Source organism: Rhinolophus sinicus, linkage group LG01, assembly GCF_036562045.2.
Source record: "Rhinolophus sinicus isolate RSC01 linkage group LG01, ASM3656204v1, whole genome shotgun sequence".
In the NCBI taxonomy this organism is placed as follows: domain Eukaryota; kingdom Metazoa; phylum Chordata; class Mammalia; order Chiroptera; family Rhinolophidae; genus Rhinolophus; species Rhinolophus sinicus.
Window position 1 is genome coordinate 170,201,970 of NC_133751.1, and position 23,241 is coordinate 170,225,210.

The 23,241-nt window shown below is 32.7% G+C and overlaps 1 protein-coding gene across 2 annotated transcripts in view; it reads left to right on the top strand.

The window, feature by feature from the left end:
* The first annotated feature begins 3,527 nt into the window (after positions 1-3,527).
* Positions 3,528-23,241, top strand: part of COL3A1 (collagen type III alpha 1 chain) — a 39,943-nt gene continuing 20,229 nt past the window's right edge. The window contains exons 1-15 of one of the 2 annotated variants that reach the window (XM_074339113.1): positions 3,528-3,745; positions 13,856-14,058; positions 14,315-14,365; positions 14,839-14,952; positions 16,196-16,273; positions 18,032-18,085; positions 18,405-18,458; positions 19,218-19,271; positions 19,914-19,967; positions 20,134-20,187; positions 20,854-20,907; positions 21,328-21,372; positions 21,509-21,562; positions 22,033-22,077; positions 22,669-22,722. In XM_074339113.1, coding sequence (XP_074195214.1) covers positions 3,661-3,745; positions 13,856-14,058; positions 14,315-14,365; positions 14,839-14,952; positions 16,196-16,273; positions 18,032-18,085; positions 18,405-18,458; positions 19,218-19,271; positions 19,914-19,967; positions 20,134-20,187; positions 20,854-20,907; positions 21,328-21,372; positions 21,509-21,562; positions 22,033-22,077; positions 22,669-22,722 — 1,053 coding nt within the window. In that variant the 5' untranslated portion in view covers positions 3,528-3,660. The remainder of the gene's footprint in view (positions 3,746-13,855; positions 14,059-14,314; positions 14,366-14,838; positions 14,953-16,195; positions 16,274-18,031; positions 18,086-18,404; positions 18,459-19,217; positions 19,272-19,913; positions 19,968-20,133; positions 20,188-20,853; positions 20,908-21,327; positions 21,373-21,508; positions 21,563-22,032; positions 22,078-22,668; positions 22,723-23,241) is intronic. The other variant, XM_074339115.1, reaches the window with a different exon arrangement.

A 23,241-nucleotide genomic window follows, 5' to 3' on the forward strand; every position in this document is an offset into this window, starting at 1 on the left:
AGTGTGCTATTTAGTTCCAATTCCAATGAGTAATTTTGAAAGTCATGTAACCTCTTTCAACTTTCTGTTCAATCTTAGGGTAATTTTCAGTTGAAAAATACAAGGCTTAATAGCAAAAGGTATAGATAGATAGATATATCTATCTATCTATCTATCATCAGTCTATCTATCTATCTATCTATCTATCTATCTATCTATCTATCTATATTGAGAAAGAGAGATGAATAGAGATATTCATGTTTCCAAAATAATGTTGTTATGTTGTACCACACTTCATTTTACTAAATTTCAAGGAAATGTGAGTCTTGTCCAAAAGTAAAATTTGTAGGCTAAAGAGAAGTGGTTATCAACATACTTCTATAGGAACAAAATTAAGGGGACATTTAATTCTACCTTGGTAATTAAAAGGAAATTAAAGAAAAGGTCTTGAAGAATTGGTCAATGTAATCACTCAAATATTACCCCATCACGTCCCACTACCAATATCATTGCCTCAAATAAATATCTATGGTTAGATATGCCCAAGTCCTTCTTTATCACAGATACATTTTAGAGGAGCTTACAGTGATTTGAAACCATATAAAAAATATCCATAAAAATAGTGCATCTCCTTGGCTTTAAAAAAACAACAACAACCATGAAGCAGTAGGACGAGAGAGAGAGAGAGAGAGAGAGAGAGAGAGAGAGAGAGAGAGAGAGAGAGAAAGGAAGAGAGGAAGAGAGGAAGAGAGGAAGAGAGGAAGAGAGGAAGAGAGGAAGAGAGGAAGAGAGGAAGAGAGGAAGAGAAGAGAAGAGAAGAGAAGAGAAGAGAAGAGAAGAGAAGAGAAGAGAAGAGAAGAGAAGAGAAGAGAAGAGAAGAGGACTTCTCTTCCATGTGTTTTTCATGATGGAGATAATTGATTTTCTTATTGCTATTGTAGAGAGCACTGCTGACATTCACTGGCCTACTGAGTTCATCACAGCTGTGCTTATGCATCTCTTCCCAAGCTCCGTTTTCCACTGAACTGGAAAGGATTTGAATTTTTGGTTGATAATTTGCCACACCCTTGCTTTGCCTCATCTTTCCAGTCACTCTCTTTGTTAAAGGAGAGCCAGATTAATCAGTGCTTTAGCTGGTGTAGATGTTTAGATTTGTTAAAACTCTAAATGCAATCCAGAGAGCAACATGGAATGTCTGTGTGAGCTGGTTAATATCAGTGAAGTCAGGGATATATAGAAGGAAATAAGAAATGTGTGCATAGATTTCTATGAGGACCTCAGCTCTTGGATTGCATAATAGGATTCATCCGCATGTGTATTTCACCCAGTCATGACACCAGCTGAAATCCACCACCATCTGGACACTGGATTAGAAAACACATTGACATGTGGAGGAGGGATAGGATCTGGGACACAGAATGCAAAGGATCCATGTGCAGGACTTCCAGATATGCTCGAGGAGGTGAAGAATGCTAAATCAGAAAATCTGGAGGATGAGATTTCTTATCTCTGAATTCCTCGCAGATACCTTAAGATACAACAATACTTTAATGCACAATTATCAACCAACTTTTCTTAAATGAATGCATGAATCATGAATTTTTCTCCTAAGCATAAAATTTTTATTTGAATAGCTAATCAGATAAGAATTTTAGGGCAAACCAGAAATGCAATAGAAATTGTACATGTAATGCCTAAAATAAAGCATAAAAATCATTATTTTAGAAAAACAATATATCTAATTTTTCACAGTGGAAAATAATTCTAATGAAGAAATTCAATAAATATTGACTTCATCGACCATCTAAAACAATAAGATAATGGATATCGATATATGAATTTTATGCAAGTGTCAAAGACACAGGAGAAAAATCATGTGTCTGAATTGGTTTGAACACAAGGGAATTTTTTTAAACTATAAGATGAAGATGATTGGAAGATAGAACAATATATAACAGTCTTCCCCTCCAATATCTCAACTATCATCCAGAAAAAAAAAGCTTGTTTTCATGACCACTCAATAGTTACTTTTTTTTTCCTTTCAAGTAGTGACTCCTCAATCTAAAATCAGAAGATGCACGAGAGGTTGGGCCAACTAGTTCTCTTTTCCTGTCATCAGATGATGTCATCTACATTGGGACATCTTTGTGTGTGTGTGTGTTTTTTTTAAACTATGCCTGAAGAAAAGTAAGTGTTCCACTGTCCAAGCTTATAGAATATATGTACACCTAGGAATATACATATAACATATGAATTGAGTAAAAGTTAAATAACATGAATGGGGTAAAAGAGAAAGATGAAAACAAGTGTAAAGAAAAAAGTTTTGAACTGGATCTTAAAGAGGTGACTTCCATGAGTTGGTGTGAGGTGGGGAGATTTTTATGTGCACATATATGAATGGATGTGGGCATGGTTAAGTTAGCATGGATAAATTGCAGGAGATCTTGATTAGAATTGAAAAACCAGTATAAAATATAAAGATGAATGAAGAATTATGGACTGATGATTAGGGCATAAAGAAATATTTTGATTACTAGAAATATCTTGACAATGTGGATAAGCATATTTTTCTTGAAAAGATTTATTAAAGACCTATAAATGGTATATGCCCCCTTTGCAAACACGTCCCAGAACTTAATCCTTAGATCCAGAAATACATTGAAAAGCTGTGTTAATGTGGCCTGAAGTTTATACACATGGAAGTCTAAATTTGGAAATATTTATACTAATCTTTATACCAATTCAAATAGAATGAGAACTTTTTCTGGTACTTTTTTGATATTCCGTGTGATAAGCTCTTTCTCTTCCTGTTTCTTAAAAAAATGAAGACACGAAAAAGCTAAATCTTTCTCTAGAAAAATCTGTTCTGGCTTTCATAAGCAGAATAAAAATTTGAAATCTCACAAGAAATCACTTTGGCTGGCTAAAGAAATTTATGAGAAATAGAAACAACTATAGATAAGTATCTAACTTTTAAGATGCCATTCAAACATAGCTCAGATACTTAATCTTTTGACATTTGTCTGAAATTAAACTCCCAGGACCTACAGTGGGTGGATGAGTAGAAGGGACAAACAGGCTTTTCTTTCAGCTAATCTTTTACAGTTCCCTCTTTAAATTGAGTTAGAGTAGAATCTGGCAAAATCCCAATATAAAACACTTCTAGGAAGATAAGGTTTGCAAATTAGCCATGCCCAGGGAAAAGACATCAAGCACTTTCTCAAAATTATGCAGTTGTTAATGTTATAAGGAGAAATAAAAAATACATACATTTAATTCTTTTGTTATAACATAAGGCAGAGCATTTTGATACATATTCTTAAGTTATACAAACATATGTGTGACCAAATATGTAACAAACTGATACATAAACAGATGCTCACAAGCTCCAGATGTGCTATTTTTCTTACTTTGTGGGTTGTGTCTTCTATAAGGGAAAAAGACATATTAATCATTTCTTTTACTGCTAAGGGGATGGGTGCTGCTCTCATATTTCAGAAAGGGGCTGGAAAGTGAGGGAAGCCAAACTTTTTCCTATTTAAGGCCAAAGCAAAAGAATCTCAGTGGCTGAGTTTTATGACGGGCCCGGTGCTGAAGGGCAGGGAACAACTGATGGTGCTACTTTGAATTGCTTTTCTTTTCTCCTTTTTGCACAAAGAGTCTCATGTCTGATATTTAGACATGATGAGCTTTGTGCAAAAGGGGACCTGGTTACTTCTTGCTCTGCTTCATCCCACTGTTATTTTGGCACAACAGCTCCCAGAAGGTGAGTAGGCACTGATTTCAAGAAACTTTATGGGGTTTTTGTCTTTATTTCTCCTTGCAAATAGGTATAAAGGGGAAATCAGTCTCCTAAAAGATCATTTTCTCTGTAAACTCCCAATTGTGAAGTTAGAACTGACCATGATGGTGCTTTTTCGAATTTGCTTAGAAAGAATATTGTCATTTTTGTGTTTAAAAGTTCTCTGGTTGTTTAAGATAAAGATGTTCTTGTACTAACTTGTTTTCATGTTAACGGCACTGGAAACCTTTAAAATGGCTTTAAAAAGTTCCCCTCCTGGATTGTTAACATCTTGGAATGCTTCCCTAGGCAGTCTGGAAGTTATTGGTCTCTTGTAATACCTTTATTCTTTCCTTTGTATGCTGAATTCTTTGTAAGAATAGAATATTGCACATTGTTTTCCCAACAAGATAATTCATTTGAAAAATAGCATGCATTATGAATATGCTAAAGGAAAATACTACACATTATTAGAATTACTGAATAGATTTCTATAAAATGGCAACAAAAATAATATCTTCAACCCTTTAAATGGATTCAAAAATTTCAAAATGTTTCATGGTTCCTGTTTTTATTTTGTTTCAAACACTTACATGGTTAATACATATTTTCTAATAGTTTGTTTTTAAGGGTCTAGTGTTTTACATATGTTCTATATTTTAACTACATTTGCATTAATAAAGAGAATATTTTTAAAAATATCTTCAACAGGAATGTTTGACTTTCTGCAAATAAGGTAAAGACATTAGTACTATTTGACTTCAAAAAAGTTAATTTGTTGGATTTTCTATTAAGTGAAAACAATGGTTTTTATGCTCTAATTCCCCCAAATCAACAATTACCTTATTATTTGATTATGTGAAATTATTTCTTTTAATTTAGATGTTTCCCTTAGTCACAAAAATACTGGACAAATTGGAAAACAAACTTTTATAGAAGTAAATATTTAAATGTTAAATCTGAAGGTGCTAGTAGAAATAATTACACATTAATTTCTATTTGTACATGATCAAAAATGTCTACATTTAAACCGATAGTTTTTGCAAACATGATGTCTGAAATGGATTTCTTTGCTTTTTTAGAAAAAATATCTTTGATGTCCTCATAGGTCATATATATGTAAGTAGGGAGGAAACACCCAAAGACGTTTCTTCAGTTATGTAGTGGCCACAAAAGAAAAGAAACACCCATGTTCCTTGTTTCCTTCATTTCCTCTCCCCCTTATTCCTCTTCTCCCTTCCTTTCCCTTCTTTATCTCTCCACCCCTTTTGGCCCTTTTTCATCTCCTCCCCCTTTTCATTCCTTCATCATTGCCCTACCCCCTCCTAAGCAAGCCCATCTCTCCTCATCTCTCCTCCTCCCTCTTCCCTTCCTCCATCACCCACCCCATCATTATTTGTCCTCCCTATGCCTCCATCTCTTCTCTCTTCTTATCTCCTCCCCCTTTTTCTCCTAATAATCCTCAATCCTCCTTACTCTCTCATTTTTCTCCATATTTCCTCCCCATTCTGTCCCTCCCAGAAGATGCTACAACTCCCAGTCCTTGGCTAGAATACCAAATCACTATTACCTCACTAAGACTTTTCCCTTTCCTCAACCTCTTAAATTCTGCTGATTTCTGAGGGGAAAAGAAAATCACAATTCCCATTTATTGAAATGACTACAAACCTTTGGTGTTTAGTTCAAAGATTGACAAAATATTTGTAATTGTCTGGTGGTTACAATCTTCTAGAAGCACTGTGGCTAATTTTCTTCTAAATCTAACTTTAGAGAAACAAAAATGTTTGATACCTACATTATCTTTACATCACGTGAATTATTTTTACTTTCCTTTTTCTCTTTAGCTATAGAAAATAATAAAGAGCTATGATACATTGTGTACTTTTAAGTTCACAAGAAGTTGAAAGGAATTGTGTTCAGCTTACTGTTTTTGTTTGTCATGATAAAAAAGTTCAGGTATTTTAAGATAGGACATAATATGTTCCCTATAGGATTTACAAGAAAATTCTGCTGGTGGAGTAGCTTAGGGGAGGTTACAGGAGGTGGCTGAATATACAGCACATTGAGAACTATCATATGTAGTTCTGGGGTAGAGGTTTCTTATACATGTCCTGAGAATCCCAGAGAAAAACAGCACAGCTCTTATGAACACCAACTTCCAGTGTACTCACATGAATTTTCTGGAACATAAAACATATCCTCACAAAGAATTTTGATCTTTTTACACATTTGTGAAAGTTCTCTTTAATTCATGTATTCTATTCCACCAATGGAGAAATGTGGTCTGTTTCATATTTCCTGTAGTTTATAAACATGCCAGATTTTAAGCACAAAGACTCACCGCCTAGTGGCTGACAGGCAGAGTTACATAACCAATGCCAACATAAAGGTTACACAGCTGGATTCCGTATTTCATAATGAGATTTTTAAATATTCATGTGTGAATTGTAAATATTAAACACTACTTCCCAAGAAACTAAGTATATTATTGATAAAATATTGCCAAATACACATAGGCCATTTTCAAAATTCCACATATAATAATACTACATACAACATATAACAACTTCTTGGAATATTTTTCAAGTTTCTGATGTAGTTCTTATTCGACATAAATATTTTTAGTATTGCTTATTAGATAGATAGATCAATGGGTAGATAGATATTACTAAATAATACTGCTTCGTTAGGGCAGGGAGATAAACTTTAATTAAAAGTATCTTAACATTTGAACTTATACTTTGCGAATTTGCTAATTGCATTGTGACAATGAACTGTGGGCCTTTAATTATTTTAGAATTACAAAGCTGTAAATGGACTCAGAGAATCAGTTCCTTCCTTATTACAAGTTATAAGAGTCTATTTTCCATTATGCTTTAAAAAAGAGAATTTGTAACAGATCAAGTAGCATTCTAGTTTTCTGGTTTGTGTTGCCCCTAAAATTAAACATACCTAATTAATGGGAAAAAAATCTAGCATAAAATCAGTAGGAACAGTTGTATTTTTAAGATGAGAAAATGCATAATTGCTCACATAGTTCAGTCTCAGACATCTAACACGGATTTATTGCTTTTGTTGAGATTACACAACTAGAAAATGGCCGAGTTAAGGCGAGAACCAAAATTCTATTAAATCCTAGATAAGTAGAGGAAATAAAATATGCATTAAATCAGAGTATATGGATTTTCTTATTTTTGTAACAGTTTGTCATTGAAAGGACATACTAAAAATATATATATTTTCCTAGGAAATAGATGAGCTAATGCATTTATAGAGGTGAAAAAAGGTAGATTATTTTTTTCCGTTAAGCACTCAACTTTGAATTTGTAAATCATTTTTTTTAAACGAGAGGCTCACTTATGACTTAACCAGAAATTATCTTGAGTTTTGTAGTAATACAAATTCAGTAAGTAAAATATTAATACAAAAATGTGTGCTTTTCACTTATGATACCTTGCATTTCCTTACCACCTCCAGAGTATTCAACATCAGATGACCTAAAGGCCTGTAGGTAAATATATACTGTGATTAAATTCTGGAATTAAACATCTTAGTATTGTAAGAGCCAGCAAAGCCATTGGAACATTTCTGGGGAAGAAGGAAAGAGTGCGATTATGTGCCTTTTAACTAATTAAGATTCCTGGATTGATGTCTTATCTATGGGCTTATTTTTAAACACCAAGAGTCATTGGCTGTAAGTTTTCTAGTAGAGGTGAGACTAAAAGATAGCTCCTCAGAAAAGGCCCTGTTCCCCACCCAGAGTCACTTGCCAGACCCTGAGTTGTCATTCAAAGAGAAGAGTGCCATCTACCGAAACTGCATGGTTTTCATTGTGGATGACTCCTTTGGTGCAGAGTTCCAAAGATTTTGTAGCCCAGTTCTTTTATTTTGTAACATCAAATGATATCACCGTCTTGAAGTGATTAAAGTGGATTGCTTGAGTTTAAGTTTTGAACATGCCTTTGCTGGACATGAAAAACATTTGTAAAGTTTCCAGGTCTACAATCACTTTCTGGAAACGTCTCAGTGGACTGTTTCTTTTAGAACAGTTTTCCCTGGAAAAGAAAAAAACCTCAGTCTCATTGTTTTCCATACTCAAAAAGAAAGCTGGGTGGGAGAGGGGAGGGTCATATGGTATGAAAAAAAAAAAAAAAATCCAGAGCTTTCAAAGGGGAAACTTTGCCTGTTTCATGTCAAGATGACAACGGAAAAAATGAGATAGATATTCTTACACAAATCATTTGTTAACTGCAGTTTGGGGAGTTACATTAACCACTGGAACTTCTGTCTGTGCCTAATGAAAACACAGCAGAAAGTGGATTCCTTTCAGATTAACTAACAAAACCCTTGTATTTTCCATAACTGGGGTCAAGAACTGCCATTTAAAATGTAAGCTTAATGAACAAAATGAAAAGTTCAAAGAAGAGGGTAAAATTTAAAACGCCTGAAAAATGTAAGGATCAAAGATAAAGGATTCAGAAACTATTAAAAATTAAATTTGCTTTGAAAATTCACAGTGAGAAATTAGTGTTTCAGTAAAATAGCATTTCTTTTTCTGTAGCTTTGTTTTCTATAGTATTTGGTGTGGATGAGGGCAAACAGGGATTGTGTTTATCCAGTTAATTAAAATCAGAGAAACACTCTATGGAGCTGCATAGTATGTTCATAATGTCCAAACTTAGAAGGGAACTTTCTAATGAAGTTAGAAGTTCGTTAACATGAATTATTTAGTAACTATATTATCTGAAAATCAATGTTTTAATGAGACATCCTAATAATGTTTTTTTGCATTGGATACAGAAGCCTCTTATCTGTTTGTTGCTGTTGCTGTTGGAATCCTACTTCTCTGTATATAGTAAAGGTATGCTAGGTTTTCCAGTCACATGTTAATCCTCTTGGTGGTCTGGATGTCATTAGGGTGGCCTTGGAGATATAATTCTTTTTCATAAGGTCAGGAGAAAATAACAACAGAATTCAACTCCAGATGTTAACTTCTTGGTTTGAGACCAGATAGAAAAGATATTCTGTAGAAAACTGGTATCCCTTTACAAAGTCTACCTTTTTAGAGTCTGGTTTTAAGTTTGTAGGGTTGAGAAACCATAGTGGAACAGAACTTTGAAGCTAGCTTCTTTAATCCTACACTGCCCTTGAAACTGCAGAAAGGGAATAGAATGCTGTAGGTGAGAGTATCAAATTTAGAGACAGCTTTCCTAGGTTCCGATCTTAGCTTTTCTTATCTTATAACCTTGGGGAAATTACTTGTGTCTCTGTGTCTCAGATTCCTCATCTGTAAATTGAGGATTAGGATAGCGTTTATATCCTAGGGCCTTTGGGAGGGTTAAGTAAACTACATATGCAAAGCACTCAGAACAATGCCGACAGCATGAGAGATTCCATACAAACCTAATCAAATTACTGCAAGAAAGAAATTAAAGTACTTAGTGACTTAGTAATAAGGAAGGTAAGATGTAAATTTTTGGTTATCAGATGTAAAATTTAAAGATGTGTGCCAACTAGAATAAAACAAGTAGAATATATATTCTTTACTATTTCTATAATTTGTTACTAATCAGATTATAATGCAATTGCTGATTGCTAGATACATGATACTTTTAATTCTAATTCTTTATTTTATTTTTCAGGACAAAACATTAATCACCTAAAGAAAAATTTTAATTGGAAACATAAAATCATATGTCTATAAAAAATAAAATAAGAAAATATCTAGAAACAATGATTCATATATATATATTTTTTTTTTTATTTTTTTTTTGGACAAGAGTAAGGAGAATCTACCTTGTCCATGCAAAACAACATTTTAAAATTGAAATTGTCCATCTGTATAGGTCTACAAATATTTCCTTCAAAGTCCTTTTTAACTGACATTTCAATATATTCTTATAAATATGTAAACAAGAGAAACATAGTTAATAAAAATGTATGTTATCCAAACATTACCATCATTTAAAAACCAAACATATTTCAGTTTGAAACTATATGAACTCCACATACACTTACAAAATATTCAATTTTCTAAACAGAAAAATGTCATGATAACTTACATATCATATGTATCAGTAAGAAGCGAAGATAAAAATATTAAACTTGTCACTCAAGCTAAATTAACACTTTGGATGTTTTAGGGCATATTATTTTTACTCCCAAAATGGAATTAAGACAAACATAGCTTGCATTAATTTTTTAGTGGTGGCAATAAAATCAACATAAATTAACATTTAAAGAGTGAAAACAAAAGGGAAAGTTTTAAGCACATCTAAAAATATTAGATTATGTTACTTGGTTTTCTTTTTCTCAGAAGTTCCAAAACAGAGAGCTCAGAAATAAAAGAAGCTAGGAGTGGATTATGTCATATACTAGCTTCATTTTATTTTGTAATTTAGATACCAGTAAGGAGATGACTTAGTCTAATGCATTGCTTATGTGACCACAAATAAATTTATTTCAGTACTGTACTTTATAAGAGGTGAAGTTTAAAATTAATTACAAATTGGAACAGGAAGACTCAGTTTAAGCAATAACAATAAAGGAAGTAATTGGAAAATCTATTACTTATCCAGTAGTAAAAATGAGATCATTTGCCCTTTATTTAACATTTTTGCAAAAGTATTTAACTTATTTTTTTTAATCAAGGTAGCTCTGAATTTAGATATCTAAGAAAGAAGGGAATAATATGAGAAGACTATTATTTATGAATCCCATTACTTATTCCATTTCTAAAGGCTGCAAGTGGATAACTGGAACATTTTATTCCTCTTGAAACAAAACATATTTTCCCTTGACTCTGCCATGATTTTCCCATGTGTAATTAGTCTATAGTGCTAAAACTGAGGGCCACGAGACATCTGTGTACATTTTAGCTTCCAGGAGAACATATTGCCAACCATATTTTGTCATGCACAGGACAAGTAATTAGAGGAAACTGCATAAAACTCCCCATTCTTTCAACAAAGCCATAGAGGAAAGTCTGACTTTCAGCCACAAGTTTCTATAGGAACTGACTTCTCAGGAGAGCCAAATTTCTTTCAAATGGATGTGAAATAAATTATGGCAATACACAAAACTGCATTAATTCTTATTTTTCAAGCAGTCCAACTTTGTGGGTTTTTTTTTCACTTAGACCAAGATCACTTTTTAAAAAGTAGAAGTACTCTAAAATGACTCAACCTTTCTATTGAGACCTTAAAAAGCATAATGTACATGGTGTCTAATAAAATTTGGAAATAGAAGGCTGAATAACAATTTTCATTTACATAACATTGGGTTTATCCCAATTCTAATGAATTTATTTACAAATTTAATAAGTAAGTAATGTGTTCATTTATTTAATAGATTGCAGAGCAAATGGAAAATACTTATTTCTACTGATGTGATGACACCTTCAATGGGACATAAACAGGAGGATGAATACACAAGGGGGGATTTTTGTCAATTTTAAGGCACATTTAGAACACAAGAAGTTATTTAAAATATGAGCTGCTTGACCCTAGCTTTAACTGTTATCCTCATTTGTCTGTAATGTGCCATTAATATTCAATACATAATGTTTTATAACATAAGCCCTGTGTTAAATGTAGACATTCCTGATCCAGAGACAGAGCTAAAAGAATCATTAGTTTAAACTAGTAGTATTTTTCCTCAGCTTTACTGAAGTAGCGTGGACAAATAAAATTGTATATAAAGTGTACAATGTGATGATTTGATATACATTGTAAAACGATTACCATAATCAAGTTAATGCATCCATCACCCCATAGTTATCGTGTGTGTGTGTGTGTGTGTGTGTGTGTGTGTGTGTGTGTGTTGAAAACACTTAAGATCTAGTTTTGGCAATTTTCAAGTATACAATATAGTGTTATCAATTATAATCAGTATTCTGTACACTAGTGGTATTTTCAAGGGGGCTGGGAAGCCTGAAATCCACATAATTAACGGGGAAATATTTAGCTAAAACTAATCTGTTAAGATATTTCATATAAAGTTAATTTAAGGAAAGTTTTAAAATGATTCCTTTTAAGAAGAGGAAGCCAATGCAAAGATCGAGAAAAGTATTTCATGCAATTTTATTAAACTGTTTTCCATCTTATTAAAACTTTCAGGCCTTTTGTGAAAAACAGTGAACTTGGTTCTTAAATGAAAATATCAGTTATGTTTACAGAACAATGATTTTATGCCGAGACCCTCCTAGATTATTAATGTTCATAATAATATGAAAACATTGTGCCTCTCTTAAGCATATCTTTCCTAACACTTAAATAGGCCTACTTCATTTGCATTAGTTAAGCATTTGACATTCAGCTTTTATACTCACTAAGTATAAAGGAATGTTCCTTTAAAAGCTTAGACAATCTTTCTTCTCAGTGTTCTCATATATCTGTTTCAAACATGGAGGAGGAACTAGAATAACTTTTTTAAATAAACAGATTCTTTCCTGCCTACTTAAAATTGCAATAAAACAATCATATTTTCTTTTATTAGCTATAGACCACATGAGGTAATTGTAACACAACGAATGAACTTTAAAACTTCTTGAATCAATCAAGGGTTTTGCACAAGATCATGCAAGTTGTATCTGCACACGTAAATGGAAACAAGGAATGGAGGCTATTTCAGTACAGTGTAGAGTGTATAGGTTCTGAAATTCTCCTTTTCTGTGAACTTTTACTAAACCAGTTGAACCTGTTAACCCAAAGTATTTAGCATGAACTTAAATCATTATTACTTGAGATATGGAGAAGATATAAGAAACAGGAACTTGAAAAGGTGATCTTCATGGCTGTATGTGGTTTACATCTGTATCCAAATGTAAAAATCTCAGGACCCACATAAAGGCCTCAAGGCGGCAAAAAGTGTAGTTGTGAACTATTCACTCCTCCAAGAAGGCCTCTTTCAGCAGACATTTAAAATATCTGGGCTCTGAGAAAATAAAAATTCACTTTTCAGAAAAATACAAATACTGAGCAGTACATCATTCGTTGTTTGCTAAAATTTTTGCAGATGATTAGAAACTTCTTATTTATTTACTCAGTTACTGGCAAGCCATCATAGTAATTCTCAAGAACTAAAGTTGTCTTTAACCACAATCCACAGCTAATGCTTTAAGAATTGAGACCAGGTTTTATTTTGGCAACCCCTAAGCTGACTCATTCATAATAGTTGGTGAAATTTCAATACCTTATATATAATTAGGAAAGAGTCTAAAATTTTGGTTGAAGCAAATTTTTGACCACTTTAAGCCACAAATACACATGGTCATGATTCATATTTTTCCTTATATTTTTCCTGATTTCTTGCCAATACTTATTAAATAAACAAATAAAATAAAAAACTTTCATTTATTTTATTTATTTATTTATTTATTTATTTATTTATTTATTTATTGTAAGTTGGAAGCCTCTTTACATCCATATGGAATATCCAATGTATTATGTCATATCATGTTGACCTACTAAAGCCAAACAGAGCTAACAATGATAGTCAATATATACAATAAGCTTTGTTAAAGTTTTCCCAGGACTCCGGAAGAGTGTTATGCTGCCAAGAGTAGCTGAGTTTTCCCCTGGATTTCTCAACTGGGTTAATAAAATCCAGAAAGTCTTCAAAAGTAATGACAAAATTATCTTTATAGTTTAATGCTCCCATCTACTGTTAAAGCAAAGAATAATTGGGTAGAGAGGCTTGTTTTCAACTGCACAGTCAATAAATAAATATTTACATGTTTGTGAGATTCCATTGGTGTTAAATTCTTACCCTAAATGAAATAAAATACTCACTGACCTTAAGGAAAATTTACTATGGTGCACCAATATGAGGTTAATAAACAGATTTGATATTTTAAGCAATCTCTTATTACTTAGCATATTATAAAGGGAAAATATGACATTCTTGGTACTTTGTGGATTTTTTTACCTAAGCATGCTCATAAGAACATAATCACAAATTAGTTTAATGAAAAACTGAAATTATTTGTTTCAGACTATCTCCACTTTGTCTGTTGGAAATAGTCATGACTGCATAACAAAAACCACATTTCAGCAAAACATAAGAAAATATCACACCATCTTACTTATCTTCCAGTTGTTGACGGAAGATGCTCCCATCTCGGTCAGTCCTATGCGGATAGAGACGTCTGGAAGCCAGAACCATGCCAAATATGTGTCTGTGACTCAGGTTCAGTTCTCTGCGATGACATAATATGTGACGACCAAGAATTAGACTGTCCCAACCCAGAAATCCCGTTTGGAGAATGTTGCGCAGTTTGCCCACAGCCTCCAACAGCTGTGAGTTTAAAGAATTTTTATATCTTCAAGATTTATATTTAAATTTATAAATAGTTCCTATATCATAGGAGCCTGAAAGGAAGTGAAAGTAATGTCTGTCAATCATGTTTGTATTACATGTAAAAAGTGAATATTCCAGTTTAGAACCAGGGATTATATATGATTTAGGATAAGAAATAATTATGAAAATTGGGACGTACTTCATGGGAAAGTTGTTCCTGTGTCTTGTTCAATCTGTACCTTTTCCATTTATTAGCCTACTCGCCCTCCTAATGGCCATGGACCTCAAGGCCCCAAGGGAGATCCAGTAAGTAAACATTCTTCAATGGAATGAAATTAGTTCCTTGGGTAGTTTGCTTTTTTTTTTTTCTCGAATAGCCTATCCATATTTGAACTTTCATCGTTCATACATTTCCTTTAGTAACGCATATTTAAATAATGACACAAAGTAACTCCAACTGAGAATCCATAATTATACATGTAAAGATTCAAGTTTCCCAGACTTCATATAATGTCTTCATGCCCATTATCAGTTTGAAAAATAAAGTATAGGTCAATATACAAAGGAATAAATGACATTGAAATTATTCATATGATTTGGTTAAAAATATATATATTCCCAAGAAAATCTATCACTTATACCGATTCCTCACATTATAAAGAAGAGAAGCTCCAATTTGATAATGATTCTTAATCAGTAGGACTTTTCACTGTTTTGTTAATTTTTTTCTATGATTTAAAAAATTTGTTTAATTAATCAATTAATTTATTTATTTTTAGGGCCCTCCTGGTATTCCTGGGAGAAATGGTGACCCTGGCATTCCAGGACAACCAGGTTCCCCTGGTTCTCCCGGCCCCCCTGGAATCTGTGAATCATGCCCTACTGGTAATCAGGTAATAAGTTCCAGGATAAAAAGATCCCTCCCACAACTTCATTTCCTTTTCTTCTCATGTTTGTGGGTTTCTTATATCTTTTCTCTGTTTTATATATTTTACAAATTCGTATTTAGTGCTTATAAGTGCTGGGCATTATTCTAAGTGCTTTATAAAGATTTACTTTTCCTCACAATGCTGATGCTACTGCTACTGTATCTTTGCAAAATTTCCCAAATTCTTAGCAGGCAGGTTGATGAATGAACCATCAACTCCCAAAAGAATTAACATAGAGCGCTTAGGACTTGCTGTAACTGTGCCTTATTCCCCTTATAACGCCAATGGTGAAGCCTTTGAAAGTTTGAACAAAATGTGATTGAAGAGTTGTAACACTATAGACTTCAAGTTGACAGGATGATTCAAGCCTATGCTACTGCTCTTGCCAAGTCTTCAGAGCACAAGCCTCCAGAACCTGCTCCTCTTGAAAAGCATGGCAACTAACTAACTCTGCATGTAAAAAAATAACCAAACACATAAACAAAACACAATTTCTGCTGTGTTGGAGTTAGGAAAAATTAAAAAACAAATATACAAATCACTATGAGTTTAAAATGATGATTTTCAAATGGCCAATCAACAGGAAGCAAAAGATATTATCTGACTTATTCTTATCCTGGTACCAAACAGAACCCATTGCTAAGCCTACAATTCAATACATAATAATCTCCAAAGAAATCCAATAAACACATGAGCCCTTCTGTTGTTCTTGTGCTTATTTTCTATGAGGGTATTTATTTTTTGATGACTCTGTTTGGCATACTAATCAGAAGCCAGGAGATAATACATTTTACTTGTATTATTAACTGTTGGGAAAATAATTTGACTTCATCTTTTTTTGCTCAAAATGAGAATGTCAGGTTATATGCTCTCAAGGCTCTTTCAGTGTCAAACAGTATGTTTCTAAAGCTGTGAACAGTACTTAGAAATAATATTTTGGGTAAGAGTATATAGGAACAGATTGTTTGTGATTAACATTGCATGCAGTTAGTTGAATGATTTGTGCATTGCATAAACAAATGTTTGTATCCAAAGCTACAGAAAGACAAGATAAGCAAGATAATTAAATAATACATACTACATCCTCTGGCATGCAGAAAGTTTCTATCAGTGAATAGTAGATATTGCATGCACTTCTAAATGCTTTTGAAAAGAACTATGATTTATATATCAACATGATCCTATCTACCTGGTCTCTTTGCTACAGAACTATTCTCCCCAGTTTGAGTCATTCGATGTGAAGGCTGGAGGAGGAGGAGGACTCCCAGGCTATCCCGGGCCAGCTGTATGTACAAGTGTTTCTCAGCATTTTAGAACATTACTTAGCCTTCCAGTTTGTTAAATTTTGAATGATCGTTCTTCTAGTATTATTACAGAGTTGTAAAGAATAGCTTATTCTCAATTAAGGCTGGGAAAGAAAAAGGTAGGATTATCAAGGTCCTTCTGTCTTAACTGATTTTTCCTTCACTGCCTCTCATTTCATGCTTATTTTGCCACCCATTTCTACCTTATACAACTACCTGTACCAGGGGCCCACCTGCCTTCATGCTTAGGTCTCACACTCGTATATTCCCTAATTTTAACCAAATGTTATTTTTCACTTCTACTTTTTCTCACTCTCATCTAAGTTATTCAGCATCTTCTTTTAATGTCTTTTCATTAATTAAATGCTACTTTTTAGATGATATTTTGAGAGATGAATGTCCTGTATCACAATGTGTCTCGCCTCAATTCCTGGGCTCAAATAGTTATTTCCAGAATTTATCAAATCTTCAAATTCATCTACTGTAAACAATAGCTTTACACATTGCACCCATAGGGTTTCTCTCTATGTAAATGACCTAGAGTTTGTATAGACACAAATGGCAAAAAGCATTGAAACCAGGGCACAGCATGTGCACATGATGGATGGTGTCCCATGTAATGACCCTTGTAGTCAGCCTCTGAGGAGGAGCAACACTAGAGAAGTTTATAATTTCAATGCCAGTAAAAGGTATATAATTGTAAATGAAACGACGCTGGATTCTTGGGGATTATGGAGGATTGCTACCCAGATCACTGGACCCCATATTTGTCACTTCTAAAACTAAAGAGGACAAAATGTTAACTAATAGAACCAAATAAGGAGTTAAAGAAAGACCCTTAAAATTGTTATAAAGTAAATTGTACAAGGAGAATTTTACAAATCTCTAAAGTTTTAGGGCCTGTGATTTTCTTTTTTTTTTTTTTTTTTTTTTTTGGTATCTTTCAAAGTTAGAAGAAGAACTAAGTAAGCATCTGGTCTTACTCTGCTATATTTACATTATGAATTCTATTTTTCAATCAGGTACACAGTTTTTACTAAAAAAAAACAAAGAAACAAATAAACAACAACAAAAAAACGAAGTTACAAGAGAAAATTTAATTACAAACTGTAGTTTTATAAATTTATTAAGTCTTTAGAACTAATGGTTTACAAAACTGAAAGTTTTCTAGTTTAATCTATAGTTCTGAAAAATGATAAATCAGTTGGTTATAATTGTAATTCATCACTGTTCCACATATTGATTATTCTTATATGCACATCTAAATCTCCATGTTAACATAACTCAGTGATGTAGTTAAGAACTTTTGGGTTGATTTGCACCATTAATTTTAGAAACTGGAAGGTATAGTATGCAGATAAATATTTTTCTACAAAGAGTTGGGCTGCCAGGCAAAACTGCTTCATCATCAATACCAGTATCTTAATATTGAAGGGATTCTCACATAGCATTTTGCATGGATTTTTCCAGAGTTTGAATTCCCTTTTGGGGGATTCAATCCAACATTTTATAAAATTTATCAATAATTTTTATTGATTCAGTGGGAATTTCATTTAGAATGACATTTTAATGATTAATAAAATCAATCATATCCATGAATAGTTATGTAATGAGGTAGGTTGCTCACATTTTTAAAGATGTCAGTATCATTCCTGAAGAGACACATCTCTTTAATGCCTGAATAAAGTGTATTTCAGATGTATTTATTTTTGAATTTGTCCTTAAAATTTACATTCCAGGGTCCCCCAGGCCCTCCCGGTCCCCCTGGTTCATCTGGTCATCCTGGCTCCCCTGTAAGTATGGCCATTAATGGTGCTTTCTTCTTCATGCATATTATATAAATCAAATTAATATAGATACTGCTGTAATTTAGCTATTCCAGGATGCATAATCCTAATTAAGTAGAGAAGTTACAACCAAGAAACTATCAAAGATGTTGGAATTTCATATTTAATTCCATTTTACTCTACCAACAACTATTAGCAATTAAAACTTTGGTAAAATTAAACCACATGTTAAATTTATCTTGATTTCATATTATCTTCAAAGTGTAAAGGAATCATATGAAAATTAAGTTACGTTTAAAAATTTGCATATTTTTCTACCTACTAGGGTTCTCCAGGATACCAAGGTCCCCCTGGTGAACCTGGGCAAGCTGGTCCTGTTGTAAGTAGCAATTATATCTATATTTAATAAATTGACAAATCTTTATAGAGACCACCTTCATTTTCTAAAACATAATCATAGGCCCCTATTAAATAAAGATTAAATTTATGCTCACATTTTAAAATAATAAATGATATTTTTATGATAGATTAACTTGTTTCAATGATCGTTTGGACACTTTTAATGGTTTAAATATCTAAGAGACACTTGCTTTTAATTTAGGAAGTCCCTGGCTAATTAGCCTACTTCACAAGCCTATTCCTACTGTGGATGCAAATCTTCTATCTCTTAAATATAAATTTAATGTTCCTGTAGCCACTCAGTTCACCTTCATATATACTATTCTAGTATATAATTTTTAAAACTTAATTTAGTAGAAATAAACATAATCCAATGGAATTCTCAAAGAAAACATGCTATGTAAATGAGCAAGTAAGGTGAAGTTCTTTTAATATTTCAAAATATTTGTAAATACCTATATACTTAAAACTTTAATATCTCAAAAACGTAGAAGTTTATTTGAGTTTATAAGTACACACATGTGATATAAAACATAGATGCATGATATTTTTAATTTTCATTAAAAATAAGTTTATCAATGAAAACTGGATATAATATAGATATAATATAACTTAATGTTTCATTTTCATGATGAGAAATATTGAGGTTACTTCCAGGAATGCACATAATATATAGTAATAAATTAACTATAACAGAAAGATCTACAGATTTATTTATTTTCTATTTCCTTGTTTTCAGGGCCCTCCAGGACCTCCTGGTGCTATGGGTCCAATTGGTCCTGCCGGAAAAGATGTAAGCTTTTAAGGATTGAATGGGGATATAGTAAAATTCAAGTTGGAATATTCTGAAGAGCACATGCCATATGCAGAATTTCAGAGAGAAAAACCTTACTCAAAATTGTTAATATCTTAATGACATTTTAGCTCCTATGAATCTTTGAATATCTATGTAGTATTTGCATAACTACATATACCATTTATTAAACTCCAAACTAGCAGAACCCCCAAATATTCTGCTTGACTGTCAAGAAGACATATCCAGTGACTATGTCACATAACTGGAAAAGAAATAAATTTCTTCTCTCTGCCTCTTGATACCTGTACTTTATGAATTTCAACACTTATAAATGCCTTTAATATTATGCTATTCTTCTTTTCCCATTTAATTTCCAATCACAAATTCATCTCACTGGATTGAGAGGTTATAATACTTCATTGATGAGAAATGCCTGTATTATTCATAACTTTACATTGATGTGGGAGAAGCTCTTCATTCCTTCTATTAAGAAAGCTGATCTCACAATTACATATTTAGCTCAACCATTTTCATGAGTCCCTGGTGAGAAAAATGGAAATTAACCAGTTCACTAACTGTCTGCATGTATTTTCCCCACCTATATATAAACACCTATGTATTGTTTATGTCTCCGCCTAGGGGGAATCAGGAAGACCCGGACGAACTGGAGAGCGAGGATTGCCTGGACCTCCAGTAAGTCTTCAGCACCCATGAATTAATTGCAGTAATCACAGTGATCTTAGCCTGAAAATTATTACGTAATTAAATTGAACTAAACTTAAAAAGAGAAGGCATTTTACTACTGGATTGTGATTCTATTTGAAGGTTCATTAAAATATTTTCTATTCATTATTGTTAGGGTATGAAAGGTCCTGCTGGCATGCCTGGATTCCCCGGTATGAAAGGACACAGAGTAAGTAGAGTTTCTAAATTGACTATAATCTGTCCCATTAGACAATGTTTACTTGCCTAACCAATATTATTGGACAATTGAGTATGTGGCCAAAATGGTTGATTCTGACAAGTAGTTTATTTGATTGTTTTGTCTGTCAACATTATTTGTTGGCCAAACAAACTAGTTATTTTATACAAAGTAATATATTGATTTTAAGTGTATAAAAAGGCTTGGGAAAGAATAATTTGATTTTCTTATCACCACAAGCAGAAGAAACATAAAAATATGTTATTGAGAACTATGTGTTATTCATAGATTTAGTTAATATGATTTAAAGAGCAAATTGAGCAACTTTATTCTATGCAAAGTATTAGGTGAATTCAACCAACTGAGACCAAAATCTTTCAACTAATAGAGACAGAATCTTTGAAACTGATATTTGCTATTCTAAGTTAAGGCCACTTCCTAATTGGACTAAATTATACTTTCTAATTAGTTCAGATTTTTTTATTATGAAATTAACGTCAAATGTCTCCAATCCATTTAAAGAAGTTTTAAATTAAGTTAATGTTGAAAATACTGCTATGTGGAACAGCTAGTTATAAAAAATTCAATGTAAAATTTTCAACCATTCTATATTATTAACAGATTTTACTATTATTATTATTTTTATGTATTTCATAGGGCTTTGATGGACGAAATGGAGAAAAGGGTGAAACAGGTGCTCCTGGCTTAAAGGTGAATCACAACAAAATCACATTTTCATAAATAAATTTATGTAATTGTTATAGCTATATTTAAGATTTATATTTTGACTTAACTTTCCTTGAAATTTACCTGTATTTTGCATTTCAGGAGCTGAATAATAGTGACTAATTGAGATGTTCCATTAAAGCTTCCATGAAAGCTGATAACTTTTAACTGTCTAGATTAGAAATGATTACGTATCCCTGAATAACTCATTGATTACTTTTGTTTAGTCCTCATGTTTTTAAAATACAGAAATTGAGATTTCTGGTAAATAAAAATATGCTAACAAAAATTTAATATTGTTCAAATTTTTCTTGGTTTCCATAATATTTTTCATAATATGCTGTGTTTAAAGCATAAAAATGTTCTTCCTATTATACAAAATGGTAACATATTTAATGTTTCTAGGGTGAAAATGGTCTTCCAGGTGAAAATGGAGCTCCTGGACCCATGGTAATTATGTTTCATACCATATAATTTTCAGTTTTTTTATTAACCTCCATCTAAGCCCAAACTTGCCTTGCTCTCTCGGCAACTATTCTTACACATGTCAAGTTTAAAGCATAACCATACTTTCAATTTAATTTAGGGTCCAAGAGGGTCTCCTGGTGAGAGAGGACGGCCAGGGCTTCCTGGAGCCGCAGTGAGTATTGTTACTACCATAGCACAATAACAACCCAGAGTGACAGATAAGTGTCTCAGCCAGGTTTTCAGGCTGTGGCAATCTGCAGGAAAACTTCTTTTCTATAAAATTGCAATTGAAGTCACCTCCATAAAATGTTAGCCATAATTACAGGGAAACACATAAGTGATTTATGTCATTATCCTCGCTGAAGATATTTTTTGTGTAAACGTTGCATATGTTATCCAAGCCATTATTCACCTTCAGTTTGTAAAATACAGAATACAGAATCCAATCCTTTTACATTAGATTGTTATTATATATATATATGAATTTTAGTAATTTAACTTTAAAATATATATAATTAGTATGAAGATTTTAATATGCCTAAGGATAAGTCAACTCAACTGAGTCAGAATTTTAGTCAAAATATTACTTGTCACCAGCCTTTCAGAATTAAGAAGATATTTAAGACAAACTTTTATTTTTAGGGGTCTCGAGGTAATGATGGTGCTCGAGGAAGTGATGGACAACCGGTAAGTAACTTCTGATCCAACCCTGATTTGCTTCAGGGTAGTGAGAAATTATGGATTATTGAATATTGGAATGATATGGATTATAGCCCCCAAACTCATTGTTCATAAACATTTGATTCAAATTGATATTGGACTCCTAAATAAAATCTAGAAACAGTTACTCTAGAAACATTAAACCCATAACAAAATTCTGATACTCTTCATTATACTTGGCCAATTGCTAACATCTGTATGGTGCTTACAAAGTTAGCTGATAGCCAGTACTGGATATGACAATTAAGAGACCTACAAAATACATAATAATGTTATTTCTATTTTATAAATGATGGCTCAGGCAAAGTAACCTGAACAAAGTCCACAGAATTTGTCGCAGAAGTTGAGGGCATGGCCAGAACCAAACTTTCTAAATAGGTTTTATTCTCTTTTTATTTTACAACATTGTTTCTCCACATAATATTCAGTCATGAATGATAAATACTATTTTATCTGTATAATTGTCTTCTGTATTGTGTATGTGCTCATATATTATTACTAGTAGTGTTTTTATTGACTTGACTAAGAGCTCTTGAAATGGTATTTAATTTTTTTCAGGGCCCACCTGGTCCTCCTGGAACTGCAGGATTCCCTGGTTCCCCTGGTGCTAAGGTAAACATGTATTTCTATAGAAGAATATAAACAATATTTTGTAGACAATAGAAAATCTTTGGATTGCTTCATGAAAATATTTTTTTAACCTGTCAAGTGAATATCTTATATCTGTAGAGATCTTTAAAGCCCTATTCTTTTTTTAAATTAAATTTATTGTGGTAGCATTGGTTAATAAGATTATATAAGTTTCAGGTGTCCAACTTCATAACACAACATCTGTATACTCTTTTGTGTGCTCACCACCCAAAGCTTAGTCTCATTCCATAACCTTGTATTTGGCCCCATTTACTCTCTTTCGTGATTCCAGAAGCGTGTTATATCTGGCATTCAACTATCCTGATATCTCTTCTTATGCCATTTCTCTTTTCCCAGTCACTTTCTGGGAAACAGATAACACAATCACACACATAGTTACCATTTTTGTCTAACATTATGATTAATGATTCTTTGCTTTAGACAGAGTATATAGTCATCCTACTCCAGCCTTTGAGAGCTGGGTTTACACAGGACTAAAGA